The sequence below is a fragment of the Brassica napus genome, chromosome A10 (assembly GCF_020379485.1).
Source record: "Brassica napus cultivar Da-Ae chromosome A10, Da-Ae, whole genome shotgun sequence".
NCBI classification, from domain to species: domain Eukaryota; kingdom Viridiplantae; phylum Streptophyta; class Magnoliopsida; order Brassicales; family Brassicaceae; genus Brassica; species Brassica napus.
Window position 1 is genome coordinate 7122216 of NC_063443.1, and position 16169 is coordinate 7138384.

General features: G+C 35.8%; 1 protein-coding gene across 1 annotated transcript; it reads right to left on the bottom strand.

Annotated features, from left to right (window-relative positions):
* Positions 1–7896: 7896 nt before the first annotated feature.
* On the bottom strand, positions 7897–12280 carry LOC106403080 (putative U-box domain-containing protein 53). Its single transcript, XM_048743280.1, has 9 exons — positions 11116–12280; positions 10898–11022; positions 10696–10817; positions 10398–10591; positions 10071–10324; positions 9457–9555; positions 8989–9348; positions 8151–8909; positions 7897–8079 (listed from the first exon to the last, which is right to left on the bottom strand). The coding sequence occupies exons 1-9, from the start codon at positions 11354–11356 to the stop codon at positions 7897–7899; spliced, it is 2337 nt and encodes a 778-aa protein (XP_048599237.1). The 5' UTR covers positions 11357–12280.
* Between the last annotated feature and the right edge of the window lie 3889 nt (positions 12281–16169).

Genomic DNA, 16169 nt, shown 5'->3' on the forward strand with positions numbered 1-16169 from the left:
TCACCCAAAAAATGTCCACTTTTCTTATTCTTCATTGTTTCTGTTTTTATATCTCCTTCGGCTTTCAAATCTTCCTTCAATCTTCAAATTCTCTTTCAACTTTCTTCTTTTTATGTACAAATCCAAAAATTTACTAGAAAATCAGAAAAGCTCAGAGAGTATAACAACTCAGAAAACACATTTTTACTAAGTTGTTAAATAGTTCGAGTAAAACTTGGAAAAATTGTAGAACTTGATAAAACTAGGTGCTAGTTATACCAAGTTGTACTATTATGTGCTAGTTATATAAAGTTGTACCATCGTCGAGGTACAACTTGGTAAAACTAGAACTTAGTTTTCCCAAGTTATACAATTGTCTATGTATTAATCTTGGAGCATAACAACATTTTTTCGTAGCCACGTGACATCAGTAGGATGATTCTTTAATCTTTAGAAAAATAAGTTGGTCGATATAAATATATATTATACTTTTTATTAAACTAATATGATTAGTAGTGTACAAAAGAAAATTATCAATACTTTCCTTAAATAAAAGCACCGAAATTACTTAATATGATTAACATATATATGACAATTAATGGTTATGAATAATACATATTTGATAACAATTTTTGTATCCTATCTCTTTTTTTGTTTAGTTTTATATTATTAAAAGAAATTAAATAATCACATTAAGCATATAATAAAAAAATTAGTTTTTTTTATTATATATTATATTTTGACTTCTTTGAAACGACTATTACTGAAAATGATAAAAGTCCCACATTAATTTTTTTGTGATCAATGGTTTAACTTTTGTTTTGTTCAAGCAAGATACAAATGATCATACATCGTATAAATATGAAGTCTCAGTAATAAATATTCATATTATATATAATATCATTTAAATTAAATTATATACTATATACAAATATAAAAATATGTTAATTTCAAAATTTTCAATGAAAACTTATTGAGATCTTAATATTTTAATTTTAAAATTTGTATTACAAATATCAAATTAAAAGTCTTGTGATTAACGGTTTAAATTTTTGTTACATCAAATATACAATTGTTAATAAAATCATATGAGTAGGAATTGTCAATAATAAATATTTATACTAAAATATACTACATATATATATATATATTTCAATATCACTAAAGTTTAATTATAACCATATAAAGTAAATAAAATTATTGTTTTGATTTATTTACCAAAAACATGATTGTAAATAAACAAAAGTTATTGGTTTTAAATTATGTGCTTACTCAAATGTATATGCTTTTATGTACACAAATTCTTTTTTAAATAGGTGATTTCTAATATGTTATTTGATCGAGAGAATCCCATGAATACACTTCTTCAAATCGAAGTGATTTTTAATATTAGAAGCACTATATATTATTTCATTCAGATTAAATAATTTAGTCTTGATTTTTATTCCTAAAATGATTTTAATGAAATATCATGACAAGATTTTAATTACCTCTTTTCGAGTTTGTTCGAAGAATGAGAGATTTGATCATTCGGCTAATATTTGTTTCTCCCTACTACCCTATCTAGTATTATAATTATAAGAATGAGAGATTTGAACTATTTATTATAACTTTTCTGGTTTTTCATTTAATAAATCAAACAGCCCTTAGTTTATACATAGTTTACATATACTAGAATGGTAAAGTATTATATATATATATAGAGTTTTTAATACAGAGTTTATAATAAAAAGCATAATTAAAACATTTATAATAAAAAGTAAATTAAAACATATATGAAACAGATTGAAATATAACTTAAAATTAAAACAGAAATATGGGCGGTTAGACCAGCCACTTAAACATAAAGCATAATACTAAAATGAGAAAATGAAACAAGAAAGATATAATTGAAACTTTATTTATTAAAAACTTACTTAAAAAGAGATTGTAGCAATGTTCTCGATTACAAGGACTGGAGAGAATGTAAGAGGGGATATAAATGAAAGAGTAGAAGAATGGGAGAATGAGAACTTGGTTTACAACTGAAGCAAAGACTCCTTTATATAGGAGTTTACAAGGGTGAAATTATGAAAATAAAAAATAAAAATAAAAATAAAAGTGGCATATATGGATAACTCCACTAGCAAAAGCTTGCTCCATTAAGCTCCATAATTGTTTGCTGTCTGCTGGAAGTGGACCTTGGTCTTCATAGCTACAGGAGAAAGCACTTATTTGATGTTTTGATTTTTATCGAGTATTGCGACAAGAGATCGTGGAAAATATTTGTAACAATGTAACCGTATCTGACAGAGTTGCAACAAAGATATGTTTTGAATTTTGAGGAGATTTGCATTTCTTGGGGAGAGAGATTTAAACTCCACTGTTGCCGAAAATTTCTTCATCGATGTCTGGTACTTGGGACCCTGAATCACTCCCTGAAGTACGAGAGATTTGATTTGACATTGACGGTAGAAATGGTAAGGAGATAGCCTTAATTTCTTCTTCAGATTTTGCACCTGCCAACATTGCTAACATTTTGGATTTTTGAGCCAAGAAAAAGGTTGTCTCTGGTGTTTGGTTCTGTGTTTGGTTAAGTGTTTGGATTTTTGAGTTTTGTTCTTTTGTCCAGGTAAGAATATTTGACGGGTAAAGGTTTGAGGGAATTTTGTATTTATCCCACCACTTGACTCTGAATTTTCTTCGGATAACAGGAATTGGATCAGAAGTAAATTCTAGAGTCCATGAAAAAACCCAAGGAAAATGAAATTTTGAGTGGAAGAGGGCTAGTGGGGAAAATTTCTTTTCTTCTTCAGACGGAATGAAATTTGTCTTGAAGATTTGGAATGATTTTTGGATATTGGGTTTAAATATTTCTGTGACAGAACCAAAGTAGTTCCACCATGGTATGAACCAATAGGGAGATTTGGATAAGTTACAGGTGGTGTCAAAGAAGATCAACCACATGTGTTTGTGTTTAGGAGATTGGATCAAAAAGGAATTGTACCATGGTTGGCAATAATCCCAATGGTTAAAGGGGACATTGTAACAAGAGAGATTTTTAAGATCTTCTGGAAAATTTAGATTGTCGTTAAGATCATATTCCCAATCACATGGCGCAATGATTTTATGGATTTTGAATGTGGAATAAGCAGCATCAGTGTGGTTTTCGTTTAGATAAAAATGTTTGAAGGACACTGAATCTGTAATTTCCAAAATGGTTTGAAAGAATAACACAGTTTTATCTGTATTATGTGGTTTAAAGAAATTGTTTTTGCCAAAATATTTTTCGATTGTTAAAAACGGATCATTGTTCACAAAAAATCCCTTTTCGATATTTATAATATTTTGGTATGTGTGTTTTTCAAAATACTCTGATGGAGTGGTTTGGGATTTCTGCTTCAAAATAATTTGTGAATTATTTGAAGGTTTTGCCAAAATCCTGATTTTAAATCAAACTTTGGGAATATGTGGGCAGAGTAAAGTCTTTGAAGTAAATCTTTTTTATTTGGTATTGGATATCTAATCCATTTTAAAGCAGTGTTTAAAGGTTTGTAATTAATTACTAATCTTGGGGTTCCTCTTTCAATTTCAGAATTTTTATTTACATAAAAAGCAGCACAAGACCAAGGAGATCTTGATTTTGAAATTAGTCCTTTTTCTAGAAGATCCGAAATTTCTTTTCTACAATGTTTTTCTAATTCTGAGTTCATTTGAATTGGACGAGCTTTTGTGGGAATCTCTTTCTCAAGAAAATTTTCATCATAAGGTAAATCAACAATATGTTGTTTTCGATTCCAAAAAGCAGTTGGTAAATCTGAACAAATTTCTTTCTCAAATAACTTATTTAAGTTTGAGATTTTTTCTTTTATCTCTTTTGAATTTAAGGTTTCTAAGGTTTTTTGAAGTAAAACTTCTGATTTTAAATGTTCCAGGTGGAAGGTTTTATTATGGATTAAAGAGTTTAGAAAGTTTTCTTGTATAGAACAAGCTTTTATTAAGTTTAGACTTTGCTTTTTTGGTGTTTCGAGAAATTTAAAAGATAATTTTATATTTTGATTTTTGAAGGAAATTTTATCATCCATAACTTTATATGGTGTGATCAAATTAATAAATGGTGTTCCTAAAATAACATTTTGATATATATCATCCGTGAGAACGAATGCAGTTTTAATAAGAATATTTTCTTTTAATATTGAAGCTTCTGCTTTAGATGTTATACGCAGTTTAGAGTTATTTGCAGCAGATAGTTTTTCTTTAGTTTCTAGATGAAAACATTTTGGAACAAGCCCAGACTTGATGCAGTTAAGATCTGTACCAGTGTCGAACAAAGAAATTGTATCAATTTTGTAATTTTCAGAAAAAACAATGGTGACTCTAATTTTATATTTTCGAGAATTTATTTCTCGTAGAACGAAAAGGAAATCATTAGGGGCCATATTTAGAGATTGAATTTGTTCTTTGAGATTTTCATCTTGATTATTTAGACAATCATTTTCTTGTTCTTCCGAACTAGATTCATGAGGATCTTTGATGGAAGATATGATCGAGTGAAAATATTCAGAATCTTGTCTTTGTTTTTCTTTGAGGATTTTAAATCATTTTTTACTTCTTTGATTTCAATCCTAAGATCTTGTATTGTTGTTTTCGAGGTGTCTTTCTTTCTTTTGTTGAGAATAGTGGTGAGATCATAAGAGGATTTGGAGGAACTTGGACCATGAGATTTTGGGGAATTATCTATGTTTTTATCATCTTTTTCGTTTAAAGAGGAAATAATTTTCTCAAGAAATTTCTGTTTTAGGCTTGGATCAGAAATGGAATTTAATATTTCAAGCTGTAATTCTTGATCTTTAGTGAGGACATAGATATTCTTTTCATTTGACTCTGAACTAGATGATGAACTATTTAATTCATCAACCTGAAGGGCCTTTTCAGAAGCCACGGATGAGTCAGAGTCATATGACGAAGAGGAATCATTTAGTAAAAGATTAGCTATTTTATTTGAAATTTCTTCTCCGAGGTTTAGTTCCTGGATTTTGCGATTAAAACAGCAAAACTTTGAAGTGTGACCTTTCTTATTGCATTTGAAGCATGTAAGATCTTTATAGAAAGGTTTTTTGGCTGGGGTTTCCTTTGAAGGGAATTTGTTTTGGGGTTTTTTCCATGAATTTTCACGACTTCTAAAACTTTTATAGTTTCTAGAATGTTTTCTAGGCTTATTTTTAGAGTAGTAGTTTTTGTTGCAATCTCCTACACAAGATTTACTACCTTGATTGGGGTCTATTTCAAATTGTTTACAGAATGATCCTAATTCTACTTTCGTTCTTTTGAGTTCCCATTTAAGATGTTTCTGGAGTTTCAGGTCTTGACATATCCTAAGACCTTCTTGTTGAACAATACTGACCAACTCTCCATAAGTGAAATCATCATAATCTATTATTTGGGTTCCCATGGAATCTCTAATTTTGTTTCTAACTTTGTCTCCTAAGAGAGTAGGAAGGCCAGCTAGGAATTTTTCTTTCCAAAAAGGTTGGTTAGAATCCTGACGGAGTAAGACTCTAGTAAGAAATGTGTTTTTGTACCATTGGAAATCACTTAGTTTTTTGCATTTAAGGTTTGAAAGGAGTTCAGCATTTTTATCTCTAAGGACCGAGGGGTCTCCTATGAAATGCAAGGTTATGGCTATGACTAAAGTAGCAACAGCATCTTGTTGAGGATTTCCGAGATTATCTAGGATTGGTACATTATCTTCATCCGTTTTAATTGAATCTAGTATTTCTGTTCGTTGCTGATTGGTTAGGTAATTATCCCACCATCCTTTTAGCTGTCCCGAAAAGCCAGCTATTAGGAGTTCAGCTATGGTTTTATCCTCATTTCCTATTTGGGTTCTATAAGCGTTTGCGGCCATTGTCATTTTTTGGAGGAAACTTAAAATGTTATATTCAGATATACCATCAATATTCCAGTCATAGACTGATGATGAGTTAAATTGAGATTGCTCTATTGGTTGGATTTGTCCTAGATCAGGGGCTGAGATTAATTGACGATCTTGATGGTTTTGCCAATCAAGACTGTTTATTTTTGGGACAGAATTTTGATCAGAACATTCACTAATGTCTGAATCATTGGCTAGAGTGTTTATTTGGATTTTGGATGTAGGAGTATCGGGGATATCAGAAATATGTGGCATGCTACTATCTCCTATTTCAGCTTTACTTAATTGACTTTGGAGGACACGAATGAATTCAAGGTTTGTGTCTTGGTAAGTTTTGACACTTGAATTGGAAATTTGGAAAGGTTTAAACATGGGACTTTTGTTTTTCTTTTCAGAAGGAGACTCCATTGGAATGGGGTTTTGATTTTGGATTGATTTTTCAATCCTATCAAGTTGTTTGCTTATTGTACCAAGATTAGTGTTTGAAAAATTGTTTTGAACAATGATATTTTTTATATTAGCTTTATCATCTTCTTGGGGTCGTTTCAAAGGAATTGCTTCAATTGGGGTTCCTAACCAATCTAGCTTTATCCCTTGGGGAGGAGGATGATTTGAGCGAATAATTTTACCATTAGCAAGTGTTTCCCATTCAGGAGTTTTATTGCGATTGGTAATTGGATTCACTGTTTTAGAAAAAGGAAAATTTATATTGTTCTTAGAAGCATAATCTTCAAACCAATTAAAAAATAAAATTTGTACCTTATGTGTTTGAAGATAATCATAAAATTCATTCTGAATGTTATTTCTTTCTTTTAAAAAGTTCTTGAAGAACCAAAGCCTTTTTTGACTATTATTTTTAGAGTAAAAATCATCTCTTAAAAACTCTGTATTAAACATTTATATATATATATATTTTAATCGGTATACTCTTAAGTAACTAAACCTCAAAAGCGTAGGTTAATAAAATAAGTAATTTGATTTGTTGTTCTATAATTAGATGAGTTGTAGACCGAACTGATGAATATATACTAGACAAACATTTATATTTAGAGTCTGTACTTATATTATATAATAGCTTGATATATTAGATTTGAACACTAGCATGTGAATAGAGTTTGCCGGTGATTTCTTTCAAACATTTTTTTCTTAGATATGTATCTAGAGTGGAACTAATTTTTACAGATGTCTATCTTTTTAAATTGAGACTTATGTAATTCACTGAATTTACATAATAAGTTAAGAAAAAGGAAACAAATCTCATATAAGTGAAACATAAACGAAAACGAAAACACAATGAAATCACTTATAGACAGTCAATACTAAACAAATCAAGAGCAGAAAACCTAATCATCTTTCGTCATTTTACAATTGATGTTGCCTATTTAGTTTTAGTGATTTGTATGACCCGCAAAATTTAATTTCTTTTTGTGCATATGAAGTTTTAAAAGTAATTAAAATGAACTGTAATATGTAACTCGTCAACAATAATTATACATTTAAGAGGTGGTTAACATTTGTATTCGTCATTTTACAATCGATAAAAACTGTATGATGCAAATTGTTAAAACTATTTAATGAACAAACATTAATATAAAAAATTCACTCCACGAAAGCGCGCAGATTATCGTCTAGTTCAAATTATACCAAGATGTACCATTGTCAGTGTAGAACTTGGTAAAACTAGAACCTTAGTTATAGATAGTTATATCTTGATATTCGAGATCTAATAATTAAAATTTATATCGGAAGATAAAATAAAAAGAAAAAATTAGAATTATATTATTTTATTAAGTCATAAGAATATGTAGACTCGTTAATAACATATGAGATTAAATTGTCTGAATAATAGCATTTGAGATTATGGTCCCACAAAATAAACCAGCGCCAAAAAAAAAAAAGATTAAAAAGAAAGAAAAATGCTATGATAACACCAGGCCGTTGATATTGGCTACACAGTTTGAGAAAGAGGAGTCACTAAAATGGAGCGCACCCTTTTGCTTGCCTTACTGGTTTTTATGTCTCCATTCGCCAATGGCTGCACAAACACTGTGATTGGGCAAAAGATTAATGTTTTGTAACGGCAAGTTAGTCACCGGCGAGGTACAGTGGTCCTCCATCCATTCCTCTATGGCTCTTCGGTCATAAGTATAGCCATCAGCCGCAACACATGGATCACTCATCACCTCCTGCAAACAGAAGAACATTCTTCCCTAACTCCTCTCGCAAGAAATAGGTGACGTAATGAACAAGTTATTACCTTAAGTAATGGGCAGAGGAAATGGCTTGGAGGTTGATTCGGCGCAGAGGAAATCAAGTTTCTTGATTTTACAGCTACATTCTTAAGGCTCTCTAATGCTGGAAGAATGTGAGTTTCAAGATCAGGCCTGTCTTTAGCACGGATCTCTGTACAGGAGAGGGCCAAAGCGGCTAACTTACGGGTTTCTTCCATCGGCCAGTCACCGGCCTTTTTATCAAGAATCTGTATAAACTCGTCATTCTTCCCCATTGCTGTTTCTACTTTATACGTTAGTGCTAAGACCGGAAGAGCGGTAAGAAGCTGGAGAATGATCATTCCAAACGCATAGACGTCTGATTTGAAAGATAACATCCCGCTTCGTTGATATTCAGGATCGATATAGCATAGTGTTCCCACGGGACTTGTCTGTTTGTACATTGTGAATTGTGTTAATAAAGGGTCGACTTGGAGCATTGTGGAGATTCCCACGTCTCCTACTTTGCTGAGAAAGTTCTGATCAAGCAAGATGTTGGCTGGTTTGAGATCACGGTGGATGATTGGTGTCGGCTTTGATTTGTGGAGGAAAATGAGTGCTGATGCGACTTCCCAAGCTATCCTGAACCGGACGAACCACGGGATTGGTTGACTTTTGTTGACTTGATACAGTCTATCTTCCAAGCTACCATTTTCCATGTATTCATAGACTAGGGCTCCGTGCTCTGGACAAGCGCCTAGAAGGAGAACCAAGTGTGGATGCCTGATCTTGCTCAATATTTCAATCTAAGAGAGAATAAAAACGTCATAATTTTTTGAACAATGGAGAAGCTTCAATCAAAAACAACAACGCGCGCTTAGGTACCTCTTGATCGAATTGCTTGGAAAGATTACTTTCAGCGGAATGCAAAACTTTGACCGCGGCAAATGTATGACGGAGTTTGCATTTGTAAACAGCCCCATAAGCTCCATTTCCAATTTTTAGATCTTCAGAGAATGATGAAGTTGCGGTTTTGATTTCTTCCCAAGTGAACTCTTGGTATTGCAGCTTGGGAGCCACAAGGGACCTTTCTTTAAGCTTATCCTCCTTCTCTCTGGCTTCTCTTTTCTGTACGACCTCTCTCGTTTCCCTTCTCATCTGCTCAAACTTCTGTGTTTCCTTTTCTTCTAACCCCTTTGTTCCGTTCTCCTTAAGCTTTAGCTCTTCAAATTCAAGCTCATTCAGCTGAAACACATAAAGGTGGAAAATATATTAGACACACATACCAATAGCTAAGATGCTTCATCAAATACAAGTTATCCATTTTCTTTTATAGAGATTCTTCATGCGGACCTTGAGAGAAGCATCCAAGGTTTCTACTTGAGCCATTGCATACATTTCTTGAGCCTGTCTAAGTTCATCTTTCAACTTTCTAATTTCGTGGAGTGTGTCCTGAAATCAGGGAAAAAAACCTCTGATTTCCGAATGCTTTTGATTTTGCAAGAGGGTTTAAGGGTCGACGAAATATATCCCCAGGAAAACTGTCGTATAACATCAGTTGTCTCCCAAACTGTGACTGCATTCTATATATCTCCTAATTTAAAGTTCGGAATCCACAAATTAAAAGTTCAAACCTCCAAACCTCCCTCCCACCAAAAAAAAATTAATACCCTGTAATACCTTTAGTTTGGTTTGGTTTAAAATCGGATATATAAGGTTTATTGTTTGATTCCATAACACTAAACCATCTTTAAACCAATTTATAAGTAAGGTTTATGAGTTTTGGAAGTTTCAACTTTAGTTTTGGGAGGGTTTGAAGTTTTGAATTTTCAATGTGAGGATACGGATTTCACTTTAAATTCGGGGATATATGAAATGCAGTTATAGTTTGGGAGACATCCGATGCTGTAAGATAGAAAAAATAGCTCATCGACCCAGGGATTAAGAAATGTCTAATGAAATCTTACCTGGTTATCTGTGAAATAATCATCACCTTGATTAACATTTTCGTTGCTTGACATATAACTTCGAGGAGGATTCCAAGTAACGGTACGCGATGTTTCAGGGCTACTTCTCTTGCTAACTTGATCGGAAAACATACTTTTAGTTTCATATGAGTCAACAGAACTGGTTTCCATACGAACAGAAACCCCTCTTGCTATTGTCGGGAGATGTTGTAATCTCGTATTGGAAAGAACAAGAGATTTGGATTTCAGCGCAGCTGAGGAATGTACAAAAGGAAAGTTAATGTCATGGTTCATTCATCAGTTAATGACTGGTGAAAAGCTCCAAACCTGAGATATGTCCTGAACTAGAAGAGTAGCTAGATGTGTCAGCTCTCTCACTACGGGAATCTCTTATAGTTTCATTGATCTCGCCATCTGACGATGATTTATTTTTCGAAAGAATGTAGACACTTTTTGAGACAACATAAACTGTACAAAGTTCTGACACATAGGCTGATATTTTCGCGGTAACATCACGATTCCTGTAAATGTAATAATAGTCTCAACCCATAAACTCATCTGAGAAAAACTCTGTTCAATCACATATATAAATCAAACTAAAAAAACATAACGTTTCAAGCCGTACCCGTCCAATCCAACATGAGACGAGCCTCCAATCACAAGCCTGCTTATCAGGTGCTGATTAACCTCTCTGGTTATCGCAACTGCCACACTATTTGATTCAAGCACTTGAAGTTCTACAGCAACCTGTGTTAAGCAGATTCAAGAAAAATCTTTATCTATAAGATATCTGATAAAGGAAGACCAAGAAAGACAAAAACTAAAACCTTTTTCCGCTCACACATCTTCTTGTAAGGTTTAAGAAGAGTTTCTTTTGTCTTCTCCATCACTTGTCGTCTATAAGTAGCCGCCACATCTTCTGGTGCCTCAGAGATAGAGACTGTCCTTCCCGCTTTGGAAGGAAGCATAAACCGTGTATCAAGCTACTAAGCAATTAACTTACATAAAGCCTCAGTCAGGTAGAGAATAAATATTTTGAACTTACAAGGTGTAGGTACAGAAGTAATCTTTGGATGGACATGAATCAGCTTGAACACGAGGTTTTTGTCAGAAGAAAACTTTTCGAGCGCCCACTTAACCACATTCTTGCTTTTGGTGCTCCCACTAATAGCTATCGCAATGTTCAGTGCATGAGAAGGAGACGCTAGATCAGATCCGGCCTTCTTAGGAACCTGGCGAAGAACGGACTTGGTTTCCAGATACGAATTTCTGAAAAAGTAGTCCATTTATTTCTGAAATAGTAAGCTGACTTGAAGCCTCTATAACGTTAGATTCAGCTCTGCGTAAGATGTTCTGCAACGATTCCAGTCAGTGGTGGCTTATCTTTCTTTCAAGCAAATGAGATACTAGCAATATCTGTCTCAAGGCCATATAGGGAATAAAGAATGGACAAGAATGAAGCCGTCAAAATCCGAATCTGGACGTGTTATGAGGTAATGATCACAAAGTTACATTACAAAGTCAATGTTGATGGACAACTAGACAAATTCAACTGGACAGAAATATGCAAAAGACTGAAAACATGAATAAAGTCTAAAAAGTGGAAATCATTTTCAAAACATGGAAGGTATGATGTGAGCACATAAAATATTACTTTGCTAGAGTAGAAACCCCATTAAGATAAACCTGAAATAAAAAACACAACTTTGGCCTCTAGCTGATCAATAAAAGTTGTAGCTTTAATGCTTATACAGAAACCCAAACACAAAGAGAAAAGGTTGTGTGACAGATACTGTCATTTTGGCACCTTGAAGTCGAATGAGAGATGGAATCACCTATCTAGAGCACCCACGTTCTTGCCCCTAATCTCAGAAACAATCAAGTCCTTTGAATAAACCATAGAATATTATAAAGTTTCATTAAATTATATTTTATTGCTATCAAAGTAGACAATGAAGTCACGAGTCACGACTCATGATCATCGTTGAAGGATCACTCTTGATATTTACTACCATCTGCGATCTGCCTCTCTTGCTCACGCAAGAATTTTACTTCGTATAACCAAAGCGACAGAGAAGAAACTCTTAAATTAGTTATCAAATTATTATTGTTTTGTTTAGATTCAAGGGCTTTTATATATATAATAATCGTTGTCATATATATTGTCAACAAAAAAGGGAGTATGTTTTATCTTTAAAGTTTATCCATTCCTCAACAATCTTATGAAGGAGCAATTTGCTAACTATTGAAGATATATGTAAATAATATAAGTTAAGGGTCTACATTGTAATTAGTAGTAGTTAGAATACCCTAAGCTCCTATTGCTGTACGTGTATATATTGTTTCCTATCATCTAATGAGAAGATAACTTTCCCATACTCTATATGGTATCAGAGCTAACGCTCCTACAAACTTAAAAACTTTTCAAACCTCAATCAAGCCGCCACCATGAGCTCCTCCTCAAACACCAATGAAGTCATCTCTCTCAACACAAACACAAACACTCTTCTCAATCTCAACATGACTAACGTCTCAAAGTTAACAAGCACCAACTACCTTATGTGGAGCTTACAGGTTCACGCCCTGTTAGATGGCTATGCTCTCGCTAAGCATCTTGATTCAACCGTGACCATTCCTCCGCCAACGATCACCACTGCTGATGTCGCTACAGAGAACCCGGACTTTGTTCGTTGGACACGGCAAGATAGACTCATTTACAGTGCTTTGCTTGGTGCCATCTCGCCCTCCATCCAACCAATGGTCTCGCGCACAACCACTGCTGCCCAGATCTGGGAGAAACTGGCTGACACCTATGCCAAGCCGAGTCGTGGCCATATCAAACAGCTCCGCGATCAGCTACGGTTCTACACCAAAGGCACTAAGACTGTTGATGAATATCTACAGAATGTTGTCTCTAAACTTGATCAACTCACCATCCTTGGAAAACCATACGATCATGAAGATCAAGTTGAAATCATTCTCGGTGGACTCTCTGAAGAATACAAGAATGTCGTTGACCAGATTGAAGGCAAGGACACTTCTCCAAGCATCACTGAGATTCATGAGAGATTGCTCAATCATGAAGCCAAACTCCTTGCAAACAAAGAGACATCAGCTGCGATAAGTCCAACCTCTGCAAATGCGGTTCAGCATCGTAATCAGCACAACAACCACACCAGCAACAATCGCCACTACACCAACTACAACAACAATCGCAGAAACAACCAGGGTGGCTCATACAACAATGATAACAACCGGAGCTATCGTCCTGACTCGCGTACATTCAGGCCATACCTAGGGAAGTGCCAACTGTGTAACACACAGGGACACAGTGCACGTAATTGTCCTCAGTACCAAGCTCCTCAACATCACGGTGCTCCACCACAAGCCAATCCTTTTCGCCCTTGGCAACCAAAGGCCAATCTCGCGATGAATGCTCCTTACCCTGCTGCTAATTGGCTCCTTGACTCCGGTGCTACTCATCATATCACGTCTGACCTCAACAACCTGGCTCTCCACTAGCCATATCATGGAGGCGATGATGTTCTCATAGCTGATGGTTCGGCTCTACCGATCTCCCACACGGGTTCTTCTTTATTAACAACTCGAACACGTGACTTATCTTTGCAGAAAATATTATGTGTTCCTAATATTGATAAGAACTTGATTTCGGTTTATCGCCTCTGTAATACTAATGGAGTCTCCGTTGAATTCTTTCCTGCTTCATTTCAGGGGTGTCCCATTGCTCCAAGGCAAGACTAAGAACGAGCTGTACGAATGGCCTGTGTCGCTGTCTCATGCAAAGGCCATGGTTACTGCATCGAACCCAAAAACATCTCTTCTTTCGTGGCATTCTCGGCTCGGCCACCCTTCTTTTTCCATTTTAAACACTATTATTTCCCAGTTTTCTTTGCCCTTTTCTACTACCAAACAGAAAAATTTGTCTTGTTCTGAATGTTTAATTAATAAGAGCCATCGGTTACCATTTACACACTCCACTATTGTCTCTCATCGACCTCTTGAGTATGTCTTCACTGACGTCTGGTCCTCTCCTTTGATCTCTATTGACAACTTTAAATACTATGTTGTCTTTGTGGATCACTACTCGAGATATACATGGCTCTATCCACTCAAACAAAAGTCACAAGTTAAAGAGGTGTTCATCGCCTATAAAGCTTTGGTGGAGAACAAGTTTCAACTCAAGATTGGCACACTATTCTCTGATAATGGGGGCGAGTATATCGCACTCAGAGCCTTTCTTCAACACCATGGAATAACCCACCTCACGTCACCTCCGCACACACCTCAGCATAATGGCTTATCGGAGAGAAAACATAGGCATATTGTGGAAACCGGTCTCAGTCTACTCTCCACGGCATCAATACCAAAACAATATTGGACATATGCTTTCTCTTCTGGAGTGTACCTGATCAATCGGCTACCGACGCCAATACTCGAGATGCAATCTCCATATGTCAAGCTGTTTGGTACGACACCAAACTATGAGAAACTAAGAGTTTTCGGCTGCTTATGTTTCCCATGGCTACGTCCGTACACGTCCAATAAGCTGGAAGATAGATCTACACGGTGTGTCTTTCTTGGTTATTCAACGACTCAGAGTGCATACTACTGCCTTGATAGAGCTACTAGTCGCATCTACACATCGCGACACGTACAGTTTGACGAAACTGTCTTCCCTTTTGCGACGAAATCTACAGCACAACTCTCTGAAGTGGAGGACCCTGCTCCGCTATCTACATCAATGTTCACACCCGTCACACATCCGCCTACGGCATCGCAGGGACACCCGAGCTCGACCCTTCACCCGCCTCAGCCAGCAACAGCACCGCCATCTCCTCAGGTATCGTCTTCTAACACTATTCCTCCCACTTCTGCTTCTCCCTTGGAGCCCACTGCTCCTTCTCAAAATGAGTCTTCTCCTCAGACTCAGACTTACCCTACTCCCATAGAGCCCACTGCTCAACAACAAAATGAGTAGCAACCCCCAACTCAGCCTACACCACCAATAAATATAAATCCCACCTCATCTAACCAGCCATCTCAGCCTATAGAACCAGAAAATCCTACACTACAGCAACCACAAAATATCCACAAAATGCAAACTCGAGCCAAAAATAAAATTTCAAAACCGATTCAGAAACTAACACTTTCAGTTGCAGGAAGAAAGAGTACAAATTCAGAACCAACGACAATAACACAAGCAATGAAAGATGATAAATGGAGAGGTGCTGCTACTGCTGAATTCGATGCTCACATCAAGAATCACACATGGGATCTTGAGCCCAATACGCATGAACACAACATCATTGGGTGTCGCTGGCTGTTCACTACAAAGTACCTAGCCAACGGCAAAGAAAAACGTGCCAAAGGTCGTCTCGTTGCCAAAGGTTATACGCAACAACATGGGATTGATTATTCAGAAACATTCAGTCCGGTGATCAAATCAACCACAATTCGTCTGGTCCTAGAGATTGCAGTAACAAAGGCTTGGCAGATCAAACAACTGGATATCAACAATGCATTTCTTCAGGGAGAACTGACTGAAGTTGTCTATATGATGCAACCACCTGGCTTCATCGACAAAGACCGTCCGAACCATGTTTGTCGGCTGCGCAAACCCATTTATGGATTGAAACAAGCGCCTAGATCGTGGTATCTCTCGCTCAAACAACACTTGCTTCAGACTGGCTTCGTCAACTCCATGGCGGATGCTTCGCTATTTGTTCACTCGCAAGGCCACAACATCACATATGTTCTTGTATATGTGGATGATATTCTAGTCACTGGGAACAACCCGAGCTTCATCTCACATGTCCTCACTGCATTTGCTCAGCGCTTCTCCATCAAAGATCCAGTTGATCTCCACTACTTTCTTGGAATCGAGGCAACTAGAACGAAACAAGGGCTCCATCTCATGCAACGCAAATATATCAATGACCTTCTCCACAAGAACAACATGGCCGACACAAAACCTGTAGCAACACCACTCCCGACTTCTCCAAAACTCACGCTACACACCGGCACTCCTCTTCAGGATGGCTCTCAGTATCGTTCCGTTGTCGGCAGCTTACAGTACTT